The 15,239-nt window shown below is 47.3% G+C and overlaps 9 protein-coding genes across 9 annotated transcripts; 7 read left to right on the top strand and 2 right to left on the bottom strand.

The window, feature by feature from the left end:
* Positions 1–437: 437 nt before the first annotated feature.
* N7495_001652 (uncharacterized protein) lies at positions 438–1,583 on the top strand (the record flags this gene model as incomplete). The annotated part of the gene is made up of 4 exons (XM_057204322.1): positions 438–699; positions 754–1,185; positions 1,237–1,343; positions 1,404–1,583. The coding sequence occupies 4 exons, from the start codon at positions 438–440 to the stop codon at positions 1,581–1,583; spliced, it is 981 nt and encodes a 326-aa protein (XP_057068395.1).
* Positions 1,584–2,508: 925 nt separating this feature from the next.
* On the top strand, positions 2,509–3,120 carry N7495_001651 (HNH endonuclease signature motif containing protein; the record flags this gene model as incomplete). The annotated part of the gene is made up of 2 exons (XM_057204321.1): positions 2,509–2,837; positions 2,925–3,120. The coding sequence occupies 2 exons, from the start codon at positions 2,509–2,511 to the stop codon at positions 3,118–3,120; spliced, it is 525 nt and encodes a 174-aa protein (XP_057068394.1).
* A 111-nt stretch (positions 3,121–3,231) lies between these two features.
* Positions 3,232–3,441, top strand: N7495_001650 (HNH endonuclease-domain-containing protein; the record flags this gene model as incomplete). Its single annotated transcript, XM_057204320.1, has 1 exon — positions 3,232–3,441. The coding sequence occupies one exon, from the start codon at positions 3,232–3,234 to the stop codon at positions 3,439–3,441; it is 210 nt and encodes a 69-aa protein (XP_057068393.1).
* Positions 3,442–4,480: 1,039 nt separating this feature from the next.
* Positions 4,481–5,011, top strand: N7495_001649 (protein kinase domain protein; the record flags this gene model as incomplete). The annotated part of the gene is made up of 3 exons (XM_057204319.1): positions 4,481–4,487; positions 4,621–4,757; positions 4,874–5,011. The coding sequence occupies 3 exons, from the start codon at positions 4,481–4,483 to the stop codon at positions 5,009–5,011; spliced, it is 282 nt and encodes a 93-aa protein (XP_057068392.1).
* A 901-nt stretch (positions 5,012–5,912) lies between these two features.
* On the top strand, positions 5,913–7,831 carry N7495_001648 (putative 60S ribosome biogenesis protein Rrp14; the record flags this gene model as incomplete). The annotated part of the gene is made up of 4 exons (XM_057204318.1): positions 5,913–5,956; positions 6,041–6,113; positions 6,165–6,248; positions 6,344–7,831. 4 exons carry the CDS (start codon positions 5,913–5,915, stop codon positions 7,829–7,831), a joined length of 1,689 nt encoding a protein of 562 aa, XP_057068391.1.
* A 664-nt stretch (positions 7,832–8,495) lies between these two features.
* On the bottom strand, positions 8,496–9,318 carry N7495_001647 (NuoI/complex I 23 kDa subunit family protein; the record flags this gene model as incomplete). The annotated part of the gene is made up of 3 exons (XM_057204317.1): positions 8,496–8,626; positions 8,694–8,959; positions 9,056–9,318. 3 exons carry the CDS (start codon positions 9,316–9,318, stop codon positions 8,496–8,498), a joined length of 660 nt encoding a protein of 219 aa, XP_057068390.1.
* Positions 9,319–9,633: 315 nt separating this feature from the next.
* Positions 9,634–10,415, top strand: acpA (acyl carrier protein; the record flags this gene model as incomplete). Its single annotated transcript, XM_057204316.1, has 6 exons — positions 9,634–9,855; positions 9,941–9,958; positions 10,056–10,136; positions 10,200–10,248; positions 10,316–10,354; positions 10,408–10,415. The coding sequence occupies 6 exons, from the start codon at positions 9,634–9,636 to the stop codon at positions 10,413–10,415; spliced, it is 417 nt and encodes a 138-aa protein (XP_057068389.1).
* Positions 10,416–11,237: 822 nt separating this feature from the next.
* Positions 11,238–12,477, top strand: N7495_001645 (GOLPH3/VPS74 family protein; the record flags this gene model as incomplete). The annotated part of the gene is made up of 4 exons (XM_057204315.1): positions 11,238–11,501; positions 11,572–11,818; positions 11,878–12,374; positions 12,427–12,477. 4 exons carry the CDS (start codon positions 11,238–11,240, stop codon positions 12,475–12,477), a joined length of 1,059 nt encoding a protein of 352 aa, XP_057068388.1.
* Positions 12,478–12,973: 496 nt separating this feature from the next.
* Positions 12,974–14,911, bottom strand: N7495_001644 (uncharacterized protein; the record flags this gene model as incomplete). The annotated part of the gene is made up of 1 exon (XM_057204314.1): positions 12,974–14,911. The coding sequence occupies one exon, from the start codon at positions 14,909–14,911 to the stop codon at positions 12,974–12,976; it is 1,938 nt and encodes a 645-aa protein (XP_057068387.1).
* Positions 14,912–15,239: the final 328 nt, after the last annotated feature.

The raw sequence follows: 15,239 nt of genomic DNA, 5'->3' as shown, positions 1-15,239 counted from the left end.
ACTTACGTAGATGATCAGGAATATGGAGGTCGGTGGGCGTCTAACATAGGCAGAGCATTTTGATTTCGCTGAAGGTTGAAGGTATCTAAAACACGTCGGAAGTTGTCGCTATTGGTGTTCGCCATTTTGGGCTCGTTTTTCGTATCAGTCATAGATGCGTGGTACAGTTGTAGTCCGTAGACTGTAAGAAGAGAAAAAAAATGTATTTTGAATTTGACGGTGAAGAGAGAAAAAGATGATGACCTCAATAATTAAATAATAAGGCCCTTAAATATTTACATAATTTACATAATTTACTTCCGCTAGTCTAAATTCAGGGGACACTAGGCCTGGTCGTCCGTATGCTCATAGTTGCTCTATTTTTCAAATTTTCAGCATTCCCCCAAAGTTTTTCAATCCCCACGATATTAGTATATTGCTCAGCTACCAGCCTCCAAATGAAGAAGGTTAAGCGCATCGCGAAACGCATCGAAAACTTCGCGAGCCAGGCTAGAGAACACTTGATAAACAACGACCTGGATAGAGTGCATGCCACAATTCTCAAACTATCCAATGCTGCTGCAGAGCTCAAAGAGAAGCCGAAGAATTTGGCTGTTGGGGAGCTTACAATGGAAGATTTGCGGACCAAATTCAGTCTATCATTGAAGATAGGAAATGAACTTTCCCGTATTGTCAACATCAAGATGCCAGACCAGATCTGTAAGTCGAATAGTTTGCCGCATTGATGATCTACTCCTAATCAAGAATGACTAGATTCTGTCCTCGCAGAATATAAATATGTAGCAGATGACTCTCCAGCGACAGAGGTGTTGTGTGGAAGCAAGATTGACCATGTCATTCTGATGACCCTTGCGCAGTTCAAGCATGCGGCGGATGCCTTGAAGGTTTCAGCAAGCAAGATCCCACGGCCCCGGTCAGGCTCGATTCGCCGTGCGCCATCTGATGCATCATATATGTCTGCAAAGTCACTGCATTTGCAGTACGAGTGCCACATGCAGATAAATCACCCAGTAACAGAGCGCTTGGAAGCCTGCACTATTTCCGGTATCGTGGACTACGCGGTGTGGTACTCACGAGAGGGTGAGATCGGAAACCCGAAGGATCCGACCACAAATCTGGTCATGGTTGAGGCCAAGTATCATGAAACTTTTAGTTCAGGCCAGTCCCAGTGCCTTGGATACATGGGTAAGCAATAGTGATTTTAGCTATGTTGACGGCAAACTAACTTATGGATAGTAATGGCACTACATGAACGGATAGCTCAAGGCCTCAGTACACAAATTTGGAGCATTGTGACCGACGGGAGATCATGGGACTTCCTCATTTTAAGAGAAGATATGACGGTATGACGACTTATGATTTATTCTTATTCATGAATCATTGCTAATTATCAGTTTGTATAGTGGATGAGCAGAATCTTTAACTGGGGTCTTGACATTGACAACCGGCAGATCGTCAGCCACATTACACACATCTTTGCCCGGGCATCGGGAAGATACAATGCCACTGGCATGAACCTCGGTCCAACAATGCTACCTACGAATGAAGAGGATCAGGATAGCCAGATGACAAATGCTTTTTGATTGGGCGGTAGGCTTGCAAAGGACCAAGCCCAAGCACTTCAATCACCTCAATCACCGGTTACTATTGTTAGCTACAGCATTTTTTGTTTTGTTAGCTTCAGCCTTATGTGTGGCGTTAGTTTTGTGCATCCGCTTTAAAGTAAGGCTTCTCTGCCAAACTAGTCATTCTCGTTCCATTTATTGGCTCATTTCCTTCATAGTCCCAAGAAGCATTGTGAATAGTGATTCGATTATCCCAAAGAGCCGAAGTTCGCGGTGTCCACTTGAACCGAACTTGGATATCAATATTCCTCTCATACACATCAAACAGGTAGTTGAGAATCGAGTTACTCTCGACCTTGTCCAAGCCCACAATAAACTTGATCGTGGAGCGGTTAACCCATAGAGCTTTTCAGCCAGTAGCTGGGTGGACGGTCTGTCTAACGAGATTGGACATACAGAGCCTTTACTTATTAGTTAGCTACACTCGACGGAATCATTTCACATATACTGGCCTGTACAGCCCAATTGATGAGGTTCCTCTGCACTATGTCTATCGTAAAGGAATCAAATCGAGATTTATATGCTCAGACACCACGGGCAGCTGCATTTATAACTCCTTCCGCATCTGACTTGGGAGGCGAACAAGAATGAACTGCCATGATTTAGGGATAATCATATAGGGATCATGATAGAAATGGAGATACAAGAGTGGTCGTATATGCTGTAATCAACTAAACTTGAGATTATATAATATAGTGTTGGTAACTAGTTAGTTATAGGTCAAAGGTTTGTTGTTCCCCTTTAGTCATACTAGAGGTCAACCCCACATTGTCGAGTGCTTCTCCACACCAGTGGGCCGGCTGACAGTTACTGCCGGGTCTCACCACAGAGAGTGGGTTTTTATTTTGTAGTAGTTGTAGATTTATCATAAAACGTTTTCACAATGCCGATCCCAAAAAACGTCAAATTTTATCAAGGTACGTCCGGCGAATACCTTGGTGGATTTTATCAAAATGGCTCAGTGTCCAAGAACGACGCCTACATGTTTCTCGAGAATGTATACCTTATTCTCACCTTGCCCGTCAAACTACGCATGAAGGAGACAAATGAAATTGTCCGTCGGGATAATTACCGGTTGCCAAAGAAGGATTATAATGTTTTTTGTGATGGCCCGATCGTGTTGAACAATGAGGTCACTATTGATCGCATCTTGTCCTTTAAAAATACTGCTCAACAGGTGTTTTGTGACCAGGTTCGCCAGCGAGATCGAGGGTACGTTTTAACTGGTCTCATAATTCCCAAAGACTTTGAAGATTTCTGACAGGTCTCGCTGCGGCCCACGTTTTTCTCTTTAGCTAGTGAGTCAGTCTTTGTGTCCGAGAATTTTGACCGGTATATCACGAATTATCACCCTCAGGGTACGACGAATGCCCCAATCAACTCCTGTCAGAATGGGCTGCTAATGGACTACACGCTTCATCAGGAGTTTGATTTGTTCCAAATTGGAATCAACCCTGATAATAACTACAAAATCACTCATCTCGCGTGGGATTGACACCGCATTGACGGTAAATAGTTATCACCAGCTTGCCGAATTCCCGGTGACCCCGACGCAGTCTCACCTCAACTATTACGGTGGCACTTTCACCAATGTGTCCTGAAGAACATGCGGGCGGCAGCCGAGCCTATTTGGGAGCATTATTTACCTCCTGGAAGCGATATGATCGGCACGATCCAGTCTGGGCCTCGACCTAACGTCAGAATGGAGTTGGAATTATTTTCACGCCTATATGGTTTCAAACAAGAGGAGTCCTCTGATGAGGATGAAAACGATCTGGCAACGGAGCTGAAAGCTTTCCAACGCTTGGAATGCTGATTCCACCATTCATCCGCCATTTACCTATCGTTCCCCCTTTCTTATTCGCTCTTCAACCTAATTCGCCTTATCTATTCCCCTCACCCTAAGGACAGTTCTATCACTGCTTTAGGGTGAGCTAGGTGTTAGGGGCTTTTGGACTATTGGCCGCGTTCCATAGGTGGCTTAAGTACGCCTTAGCGGACGGGACACCCTGTGGTCGTATGTGGTGAAATAACTATAAAAGTGAGCTATAAAGCTACCATAGTCAGGTGTGTATCGCCTTGGTGAGTGCACAATAGATAGGGTGAAATTGGGGTGCTACCTTTTCATCTGCACACAACTACATAATAAGTTTGGCTAATGCATAGTATCATCCGTTTACTGATAATATCTATTTATTTCATAGATGTTAGGAAGTGATCGATGCAAAAGACAAAAGTGAAGTATTTTCCAAGTCATATAATGAGCTTGGTGATCATTACAACGAAGGGAAAAAAGAGCAAGATTTGTAAAAGTTTGGCAAAAACTCGCTCCTACTAAGGTACTAAAACCTGTACGACAGTTTTTGGGATTTTCAGACATAAGCCGTATTGGGACTATCCCCTGGTCAGATACATTAGCCACTTAGCCACTCACATCTATATATTATAGTCCACTTTGGTATACGCTAAAACTGCACAATACGACAGCCCTTACAATTCCATGTTTGCACGAAGTTGATCGTTGCTTGCCTCTTGTTGCAACAATATCATATGACATATATGGTTACAATTTAATCATCTTTAGAAATCAGCCTCCAACATACTTATTGTAGATACTAACGAAAGTGTAAGAGTTGAATCCAATACGGATGGAGGACCGCAAACGAGAACTAATGTTAGCCGTGCTCGGAAAGCCATGATTTTCTTCTACTGCGGCAACTATTGATATCACATCTTCCCATCGGCTTATGGGGAGTAACTCTGTAATGAATACTGTAAGGCCATTCAGTCCTCATTTCTTTGCCTCTTTTTCGCAAGAAACCGTTTCCCATAGCCGGCCCAGAAAGTTTTCATTTATGTCTTGTATATCTGCCTATGAGGGAGCCATTGCCAACATATTAGCGGCGCTTTGACGATCCAACCGTGCTTGCTGATTTCATGGATTCTCAGCTTGAAATGCCAATGGCTTTCAAGATTGATTCGCCAGGCTGACCAGCGAATCAGTCTCATAATGAATTCGGGCCCCTCAAAAGGCTGAGAAGTATACCGCGGCTTGTCAACTTTGGCCTAGCAGCCAGACTTGAGGCAGACGATGACTGGGGCATCTGGCCTATCCAGCCAGACCACTATCGGGTGTCAGAGATTATACTAGGTAATGGATGACAAATGCCTGCAGATATATGGAATCTTGGTGCTCTGACGCGTCCAGTTTTCCTCCAAAGCTGTTATATCCACTAACACTAAATCAGTTGTGGGATATGATCAAAGGCAAAGAGCTATCTCGGCATATTCATGGTCAAAAAGGTCGCTTCGACGCTAAACTACACCTCGCCGAAATGTTAGCCCTAATCGGTCCACCTACTCCAGAGGTTACACAACAGTATTAATACACCTAGGTATGCGAGAGTATTCATGGCCGGAACCTCTTAGACGAGAAGATGGCAGAGTTTGCGAGACGGCGGATGTCTACTTTTGTGGGCCATTCTTCAACAATAATGGTATTACTGGATTTCCTATCTTGAATGAATTCCTAGACTCACGAAATATCTCAGGTCACTCCCTCTATGGCGACATGATTCCCGACCGGAAACTAGGCGACACAATATCACTCCTTGAGGGAGAGAAGAGGGAAGCGTTTCTAGATCTCGCAAAAGAAAAGCTTGGGAAAAGCTTTTCTGGCATCCGGACGTGAGAAAAATGGCAGGCGAACTGGCGGGGCATTCTTTTCTTCAACTAAAGCCAACAAGCACCTGATTTCTGTGTGTTTACTAGCGGAATGACTCAAAATCCGAAATCGTGTTTGATCACCACCGAGGGCCATCAGATGACCGGTTGAAGCGTTAACGTAGCTATGCTTTTGAATGATATCTAATAGAATCAGTTGGTCTGTCTTTGATCGGACATTCATAGCACTATATCTTAAATGGCATCCAATGTATCAATCGCAATTTTATCAGGGTCATTCATTATTCTAAAAATTGCTGTGCTGTGAAGGTTGAATATAATGTAGTTGATAATCTAATTGGATTTATAGTACATTTAAAAATCCACGTCATTAATCCATTTATTTAGAGTCAGGCATGTAATCTAGTTTAGACAGCTTCCAGCTGCTAAATGTCTCTCATATTGCTGAATAAGGGCTTTTGTTGATGTGGACGAAAGAGGAAGTCAAAGTGGAAGTGGAAGTGCAGTAGTCAACGACAGTGATAAAACCCACGAAAAGTTCAAAGTTCAAAGTTGAAATGAATTCAACTTCTTTTTCCTATCATACTCCAGAATTCTTCTATAATGACACCAATACTTGTCAATTGTTCGCGACTGTACCTCATAAGGTGAGTGCACGGACCAACTCACAGACCAAATTTTTGTGCGGGCGGTGAAGACCAAGCGGAGATTTGCTCACAATTTTTTTCTAGTGATCCGGACGACGTCGATTTACTACGGCCAGTCGATTATTACAAGGATTACAACAAAATGGATGATATCGGGGTATGTCAAGATGCAATTTCTAGTTTTTCTCTGGATGCTGATTGATTCCAGGACCGCTTGCGCAGCCATGCTCAGGCTTTCGATGGCCTTTTGTCCCTAATCCCCGCTAAGTACTACTACGGCGACGACACTACCGTATGTGCCCTCTCTCTCCTCTATCCTTCTTAGCTTTTGTTTTCAAGTCTCCCGCTTCATTTTTCTTCTTTCTGACCAATTTCTTCCTCTTGTAGGATCAATGGAAAAAGAAAAAACAAACTAAGGAGCAGGCTCGCGAGGCTAAGAGAGCTAAACTTGATCCCGAGGCTGCGAAGACCGCTAAGGACGTCATGGATGAGAAGGCGCGTAAACGCAAGCGTGAGGATGGCATCATCGAGACTGACGAGTCTGAGGAGGAACTCGGCTCTGAAATGCCCCGAGAGGGTTTGACCCGGGGCGAAAAGGCCAAGAAGCAGAAGCAGGTCGAAAAGTCTGCAATCGATGCCACCGCCAAGTCAGAGGAAGCCGAGGCTCGCAAAAAGCTCAAGGAGGAGAAGGCCAACCAGAAGAAGGCCGCTCAGAAAGAGAAGAAGAAGGCAAAGGAGGCTGCCCGAAAGGAAAAAATTCAGTCAACCGAGAAATCCGCCGACGCAGACGAGACCAAGACTGAGACCAAGACTGAGAAGACCGAGCAGAAGCCCGCTTCCACTCCCGCTGCCGCTGAAGTTGAGGATTCCGACAACGAAGACGGTGACGATATCGAGGATGGTGTTGTGGAAGAAGGTTTCTCAATTGATTTCAAGGACGAGCCTGAACAAACCTCCACCGACTCATCTACTCCTGACGACGCCTCGAACGACCAGTCAGGTAGTTCATCTATTTCTTCTATTGTTCCTCCCACCTCCTCCGCCAAGTCATCCGAGCCCAAGCCTCTCCGAACCACATCGGAAAATCTCAAGCAACGTCTACAAAAACGACTTGATGAACTTCGGGCAGCCCGCTGCGCAGACGGTCTCAACGGACAGCCCGCACGCAACCGCCACGAGCTGATTGAAGCCCGCCGACAAAAGGCCGAGCAACGCAAATCACACAAAAAGGAGCTACGTCAAAAAGCCCGCGAAGAGGCCCAACAAAAGGCTGACGAGGCCATGGTCCGTCGATTCTCACCCGGTGGCTCTGGATCCCTCCTTGCCTCACCTCGCTCGCCCGCCGAGTCGGTTGGCTCTTCCAGCAACAATTTCTCTTTCGGGCGTGTTGTCTTTGCAGATGGTCAACATGCCGATGCATCACTGACCGGCGTTCTTGACAAACACAAGAGCAATGGTCCTACCGACCCTGCCGCCCAACTCAAGGCTGCAGAGGCCAAGAAGGTCCGTCTCGCCGAGATGGACCCCACCAAGCGTGCCGAGATTGAGGAGAAGGACCGTTGGCTGAACGCCAAGAAGCGTGCTCACGGTGAGCGCGTTCGTGACGATACCTCTCTACTCAAGAAGGCTCTTAAGCGCAAGGAGACTGCCAAGAAGAAGTCTGCTCGGGAGTGGAGTGAGCGTATCGACACCGTGTCGCACAACAAAGAGCAACGCCAACACAAGCGTGAGGAGAACCTTCGCAAGCGCCGTGATGAGAAGGGCAACAAGGGCAAGAGCAAGAAGCCCAGTGGCAATAGCGGCAAGAAGAAGGGTAGACCCGGTTTTGAAGGCAGCTTCAAGTCGAAGCCTGGCGGCGGCGGCAAGAAGAAGTAAACACCTTCTCTTGAATCCATTTCCTTGTTCTTCTTGACTATCTCACCTTGTACATCACTATGAGAAGATGTCAATCAACCAAAAAAAGAAAAGAAAAGTGTTTTCAGACATCAAACTGGGATATCCATTCGGGGTTAAAAGGGGTTTGGTGTTCGCGCTGTTTCAGCAGCATACTTCGTCCGTCATGGTCTATTGTTTGCATCGGTAGCGTTTTGTCTTATTTCATGTGAATACACAATCAAAATTTTTTTTTAATTAAAACTGGCTTTCTTAAGGGCGCAGAAGTAGGCCGTGGTATAACTAGTCCAGGACGTATAAAACATCCAAGTTGCGGGGTCGCGTAGCTTATCCGAATATTTGTTCGTATTGATTTGAACTAAGAAATAAGAAACCTGCTAGATTCCAGAACAAAAGAAAGAAAAAAGAGACAAAGCAGTCAGTTTCCACGTGAAACAGACCACTTCTCTTGGGAGTAGACTGATACGAGGTGATAAAAACAGGTCGAGGGGGAGTTATATACAAGATGTTGATGGGTGGTAGAGGGTTTATTAAACCCAGTTCTAGTTTTTCATATACGCCAATTGACGACGCATTGGGGAGTAGGCTTGCTCCGCGAAGTCAACTATTTCATTCATTGATCGCTAGAATGCGACACGAAGCCAGTTTATCGGTAAGGAGCATCCGCGCGAGCGGCGGCGGCAATCTCAGGCTCCCACTTGTCACCGTTGGCGAGTAGCTTCTCCTTGTTGTACAGCAATTCTTCGCGGGTCTCCGTGGCGTACTCAGCGTTGGAGGCTATAAAGAGGTCAAGATGTTAGTCGATTGAATTGAACATAGCTGATCTGTTTAGGGTTAGACTTACTCTCAACAATGGCGTCCACGGGGCAGCTCTCCTGGCAGTAACCACAGTAAATACACTTGGTCATGTCGATATCATAACGGGTCGTCCGGCGGCTTCCATCCTCGCGCTCCTCAGCCTCGATGGTGATGGCCTGGGCCGGGCAGATGGCCTCGCAAAGTTTGCAGGCAATGCAGCGCTCCTCGCCGGTGGGGTAACGGCGCAGGGCGTGCTCACCTCGGAAACGAGGGGAAATGGGACCCTTCTCAAATGGGTAGAAAATGGTGTAACTGCAACGAGGGAGCGTTTCAAATTAGTCAATTGAAGCCAATTGAGATCTGGCGGAGGTGCCATATTTATGCTAGGAGCTTCTATAGTAGACTTACGGTGGTCGGAAATATTGCTCCAGCACGACGTACATGCCGCGGAACATCTCAGCCAAAAGGAAGTACTTGCTGGCCTTGTCGAGAGAAGACTCGGCGCCCTGGTCCCAACGCTTGGGAGGGGCAATACGGAAGCCGGGCTGAGGGGGTCCAGCTGGGGTTGCTGCGCGGGATACCGAGGAAGAGAAGTTTGCGGTCGAGCCGATGGGCATGAAGGGAGACCGACGGTAGGCGACCAGCCTCGCGACCTGTCTGGTAGAGGCCATTATTAAAGCGAGGAGCAGAAACTGGTGTGAGAGGAGAGGGTGGGGGAGGGTCTAGAGACACAAAAGGTAGGGGAGAATGAGCTCTGAGTGAGGTTGAGAGGTGTTTGCAGGTTTATGCTTAGGTCATTCCTTTCTACCGCCCGATGATTGGTTGGCGGGCAGGATTTTGCAATGCATCACTTCCGACCATCTTCTTCTCTCTCCTCCTCCCCGTCTCCTCTCATCTCCAATTCCTTCCTCTCCCTCCCCCCTCATTTTCTCTGCTCATTTCTAGATCTCTAGCCGTCGCGCTTCCTTGATCTTTCAAATCACATCATGTTCCGCTCCGCCATTGTCCGGTCCTTGAAGGCCTCCATTCCCCGTACCGTCAAGGCCCCGGCTCCCTTCCAGATCCGCAGCTCCCCCATTGCTGCGCGCGCCTCGCAATTCACTCCATGCTTCGTCTCCCAGGGTGCTCGCTTCTACTCCGCTCCCGCTGGTCTATCCAAGACCGAGGTTGAGGGCCGGATAGTCAACCTGCTTAAGAACTTCGACAAAGTGCGTCAGCTCGTTATCTCCATTGTCTCGCGTGTATCAAACTCGCAATCTGCTCAAATATATATACTAACTAGCTGGAATATAGGTCCAGGACGCCTCCAAGGTTAGTTTCGAACTATGCGACCCTTCGGCAAACTTCGGCCTAGCTCTTAGCTAGCATAAGGTCTGGTCCGAAATATACAGCAATTAACAACTATCAGATCAACGGTGTTTCCCACTTCTCCAACGACCTTGGTCTGGACAGCTTGGATACCGTCGAGGTCGTGATGGCCATTGAGGAGGTATGCGATCAAGTTTCCCTTAAGAGAAGGTTGGAGGGGCAGTTAAGCTAACTGTGTCAACAGGAGTTCAGCCTTGAGATCCCTGACAAGGAGGCCGACCAGATCCACAGTGGTAAGTTTGAATGTTCCGATTGATCAGGAGGTAATGGACAAACAACTGACGTATTTCGTGTGAATAGTTGAGAAGGCTGTTGAGTACATCCTCGCTCAGCCCGATGGTATGTCAGCCCTTCTTCGGTGAATGTCGAACGCTACTAATTTTCTTGCGCAGCTCACTAAATATTTAATTGAAAATCCTTGAGCCTGGATTTGGAGGTCAAATAGAAAAAGGAATGGGCTTTTGGCGCCTGTCGAGGTGTTCGCTCGATAGAGTGACCACCACGACTCCCGCTGTGCTGTATGCTGAAATTCATACTAGTGCGTTGTTTTCTGTCTCTGTTCCTATATCGTGTATATCATGTTGAATGCAATTTTGAAACAATGACGGTTGAGAGGCGTATTTTTTTCACGAATCTCAATATAGATTGAGCGCGAGGAACATTTCCCAAGTAAGCGCTTATCCGCCACTGTCTATATTCTCCGACAATTCCAATGTTATTTAGGCGACGAAATGTAAATATTTGTAGTAGAAAACAGATTGAAAGCACTTAAGTAGGTAACTAGTATTATACATCGGTAAATCTGAGGAATCTAAGAAATGGACTGATGAGATCTAAATAGTATGAACTCCGGGGCTCTACTATGCTCTATCGGGCGCAGCAACCACGAGCCACAAGTGGGCAAACTGACTTCCCATCCTTTTTTCTCTTTATTCCCCCTCCGCCTCTTCATTTAACATTTTACAATTCTTCGCATTCAAGACTGGTCCATTGATCTGTCCTTGTGGAATCTAATCTCATTTATTCTCTGGTTCCCCTGACAGAGAGGGGTTCCACTCAGGCGGCAGACTTTCTGTCTACGCGGTATTTCTTACATCTCCAACTCCCACGCCTACTTCGGCTCTCTGTGAACCGGTACACAGATCGGCTTTCACAAAGGACATCTTTGATTCCGCAATCCCTATCGTCTTCCCCCGTTCCGTAACCCCCTAAATCCAATCCAATGTCCTCAGCCGGGGGCTTGACTCGCCGACGTGGCGGCGGTCGAGCTGCCGACGAACAAGACGACAGCCGAGTATCCTCGCCTGTGTCAAAAAATGGTTCAGCAGTAGAGAACCGTGGTCCAGAGACTTCGTACACCAGCGCAGAAAATGGTCACAAAATCGCATTTGACCCCCGCGATCTCAGCGAGACCGAGGAGCGGAGCAAACAACCGAAGCTTACCTTAATGGAAGAAGTTCTATTGCTGGGCTTAAAGGACAAGCAGGTAAGCAGATGGGGGATTTTTTTTATTCCTTATTTGTTGGAGCCCGACTAATTATGTATTTCTGCGATAGGGTTACCTGTCCTTCTGGAACGAGAACATCTCCTATGCCCTGCGAGGGTGCATTGTAATTGAACTCGCGCTTCGCGGGCGGATAAGTATGCAGAAGGATTCGTCGCGGCGACGCTTTCCCCTGGCTGACCGTGTGATCGAGGTTGTTGACGACACATTAACTGGGGAAGTCTTGCTGGACGAGGCGCTGAAGATGATGAAATCGAGCGAGAAGATGAGTGTGAACTCATGGATTGATTTGATGAGTGGTATGACTTCATGCTGGCGGTTTTATCTTTTGAGCTGATTTTACTGACCTCCTGTATAGGCGAGACATGGAACTTGATGAAGATTGGATACCAATTGAAACAGGTGCGCGAACGTTTGGCTAAGGGACTTGTGGATAAAGGCATTTTACGAACCGAGAAACGAAACTTCCTCCTCTTCGACATGGCAACGCACCCCGTGGCCGACGGTGGTGCCAAGGACGATATTCACAAACGTGTGCGCAACATCTGCAGCAACCGAACTGTCATCATCCCTCCTTCCCCTTGGCTTCCTGAGGATGCCGAGTTCCGCTATCTTCGCACCGTGACAATGGTCTGCGCTGCATATGCGGCCAACGTGCTGGAGAATGCGTTAGTTACTATGAGCCACGAATCGCGCGAGAGAGCCTTTGCACAGGTGGATGAGCTGCTGGCGGAGTATTCGCAATGGCCGTTTGGCCGACGGACTGGTGGCTCTCAGGCGATCGGTGCCAACCTGGCTCAGGTGATCAATGATGAGGTTACTCGTGGCAACAAGGATCGAGAACTTCAGCTGGAGGTAATCATTACTACTTCAATATGGCTAATACTCTTTGCTGACCTTCTACTAGATTGTTGCCGCATGCTTGAGCGTTTTTACCAGGCTTGATTCTTTACTTTAAACGGTTGGACCGTTTTGAACTAATACAATGCTTCTTTCAATTTCCTTCCGTCTTCCGTTGCCCTTTCCCTCTACCAATCGTGTAGCTCGTCATGGAAGTGAATTGGGGGCGTTTTTTGATATTGCACCGAACAGGGCAAAAATTCATGCTGTCTGGGATATTTTGATCTACCTGCTTATTACATTGCTGACTTTTGCTCCATCCCATACTTGGTCAGCACCCTTAACGTTCGGCGCACTATGCGCGTGTTTTTGAAATCCTTGAAGATGCGTTTGATATGAAAAGCTCGCTGCGTATCTTTCCTATACCTTTCTTCCCATACTGATTCATTTCTCAATCTTTTCTTTTCATCCCAATATATTTACTTTTTTTTCTCTCTCTCTTTCTTATGGGATATCTCGGCTTATAATTTGGTTTGCAAGCGGGAATTCAGCTATTAACAGCGAAAATCTGGAATTTATGTATGGAAATCTACTCGAATTAAATCGCAGCTCGATTAATTGACACGGACAACCATCATTCCTCCCCGGCGAACACCAGCGGCACCCGCTGCTCCTGCTTCCAAAAGCTTCGCTGCATTATCAAGAAAGACAACTTGTTCCTGCCTACCTCGAAGCTCACTAGCCTCCACTAACTCTGCAATGCGTCTCATCACCTTATCATCAGGATTAGGGGGAACAAAGTGGCTGCGTATTCCCCGTTTCCGTCTCTCCAAGGTTTCCTCGGTATCCGGCTTTCCAGCCTCCAGGGCCGGCCTCGGATCAACAGATGTAAGGACAGAGCCGTTGTCCTTGATTACATCAGGCGAATGAGCCATCTCAAATACCTCTCCGCCGGTACAGTCCAGCACAATATCGCAAGGATTCCACCGCCGGGTCCGGAACATAGCACCAAGATCACACTCTTCACGGGTCGGTAGATGAGGAATTATCAGGATCTCATCAATATCCCACTCTTTGATCGCAGCTTCTTCGGCCTCTGTACATGTGACACAGATCCAGGGCCGCGTGATTTCTGGAAAGAGCTTCTCCGCTCGTAACAGTTGCACAGCTACCCGACCAACCTCGCTGTCTCGGGCGTTTGTGACTAGGATTCGAAGCTGGTGTACTTTGTGGTTTCTTTTGATCGCGACACCTGGGAACATACTTGGTCGTCGACCATGGCCGCCCTCGTTGTTACCTGTCGGAAACAAACTGAATCGACGGCTTAGACCTTTTTTAGCGTTTCCCCCTGGGAACAAACTGAACCGACGTTTATGTTCCTCCTCTTTGGATGTTAACGTGGGCTTGGCATTGGCATTGGCATTAGGAGTTGGATTTGAGTCGCTGAATTTGACACTTGGAGTTAGCTTTGGGTCGCTGAACTTCACCTTGGGGCTTTTCTTTCGATCGTCGAGTTTAGGTCTGGGCGCTTTATTTTCACCGCTGGTCTTGAGGCTCTCAATTTTATCTTCTCTCTCCTTGAAGATATCGGTATTGAATAACTCACTGCCCCGTTCATTTTTAGGTCCGATATCGTCATCATGTTCCGGTATCTCTAGAACCTCGTCGGTCTGTTCAAATTGACTCTTTTCATCCCCCTTCTCTCTAGACTTGGGCTTGGGCTTGCTATCACCTTGACCTGACCCGATCTTTATAACCACAGGTCCGATAGAAAGCGCCCGGCCCTTTTTCTGCTTATTGGCATCGTCATCATCATCGTCATCTTTGGTCTTATCACTGCCCTTATTGGTAATGCTCTCCCACAAGCTCTTGCGACGGCCAGGCGGACTCTGACCCTCGTCCTCATTTTCACCAGCAAGCTCTTCTACCTGCCTTGTCGGTGCGTCAGGGTCAAGTCCAGCAAACGTGAAAAGCGCCTGCCACGCCGTTAAGGCCGGCAAGGCCAATGCAGCCCCCTCTGCCGCCGTGATATTCGATGGTTTGCGCGCTACTTCTTTCTCGGTCGCGACGACGAAATCCGCCGCTCCACCATCGCGCATATAACTCACAACCCCAAATACTGATTCGCCAACCTTGTACCGTGCACCAAGAGGTCGATCTGGATCTTGTGTCGGGGTCCTTAGTATAGTGCCGCAGATACTGTGCAGTGGGATCTGTGATGTTGTCAAGGCCGGATTGAGAGCCTTGACGAGGCGCATCTCATCTTGGCAGAATGCTGCTGCTTGCACTTTGAGCAGGTATTGGCTTGGCGAGGGGTGTGGTGTCGGGAAACCTTTGTCGAGGACGATACCTGGCCCTGGACTGACAGTGCGTTCTGGGAGAGGGATTATTTCTTGATCGGATGCGCTCTCATCGTCTGAAAGTGGTGCTTGCAATGCCATGTGGATCTTCGGAGCTAGAGAGTAGTAGAGCGCTCTCATCGACGAAGGGATTCTTTGAGTTTCTTCGTTCACGACCCGCAACGGTGGCGGCACGAGGGTTGCGTCCACCATGACTCTATGCTATGCTGTGCTGAATGGGAACCTAGTAGATTTGATTTGACTGGGTTTACACGGGGTAATTCTACAGGACTATGCGCCTTGGGATCTAAAGTATTATCTAGTTCTCGTTGTTTTGCCCTCAAGGTGGCTTTTTGCCTTCCACGAATATTGTGCCACTTGTTATACCTCATTTTATTCTCTCATGGTGACGTTTGTTGTCATTTGTGTCAGCATCGCCACAATTAGAAGTGATTTTGGTGGCATTTTTAGCGGCAATGAGGGGGTTTCTTACCTCTTCCAAGGTTCGATTTGGTATCTGTTGTTTCAGGCCCTATTCCAA

The sequence above is a fragment of the Penicillium taxi genome, assembly GCF_028828555.1.
Source record: "Penicillium taxi strain IBT 34144 chromosome Unknown utg000001l_segment0_segment0, whole genome shotgun sequence".
NCBI classification, from domain to species: Eukaryota; Fungi; Ascomycota; class Eurotiomycetes; order Eurotiales; family Aspergillaceae; genus Penicillium; species Penicillium taxi.
The sequence above is the reverse complement of the archived record's forward strand: the minus strand, read 5'-3'. Positions and strand labels throughout refer to the sequence as shown.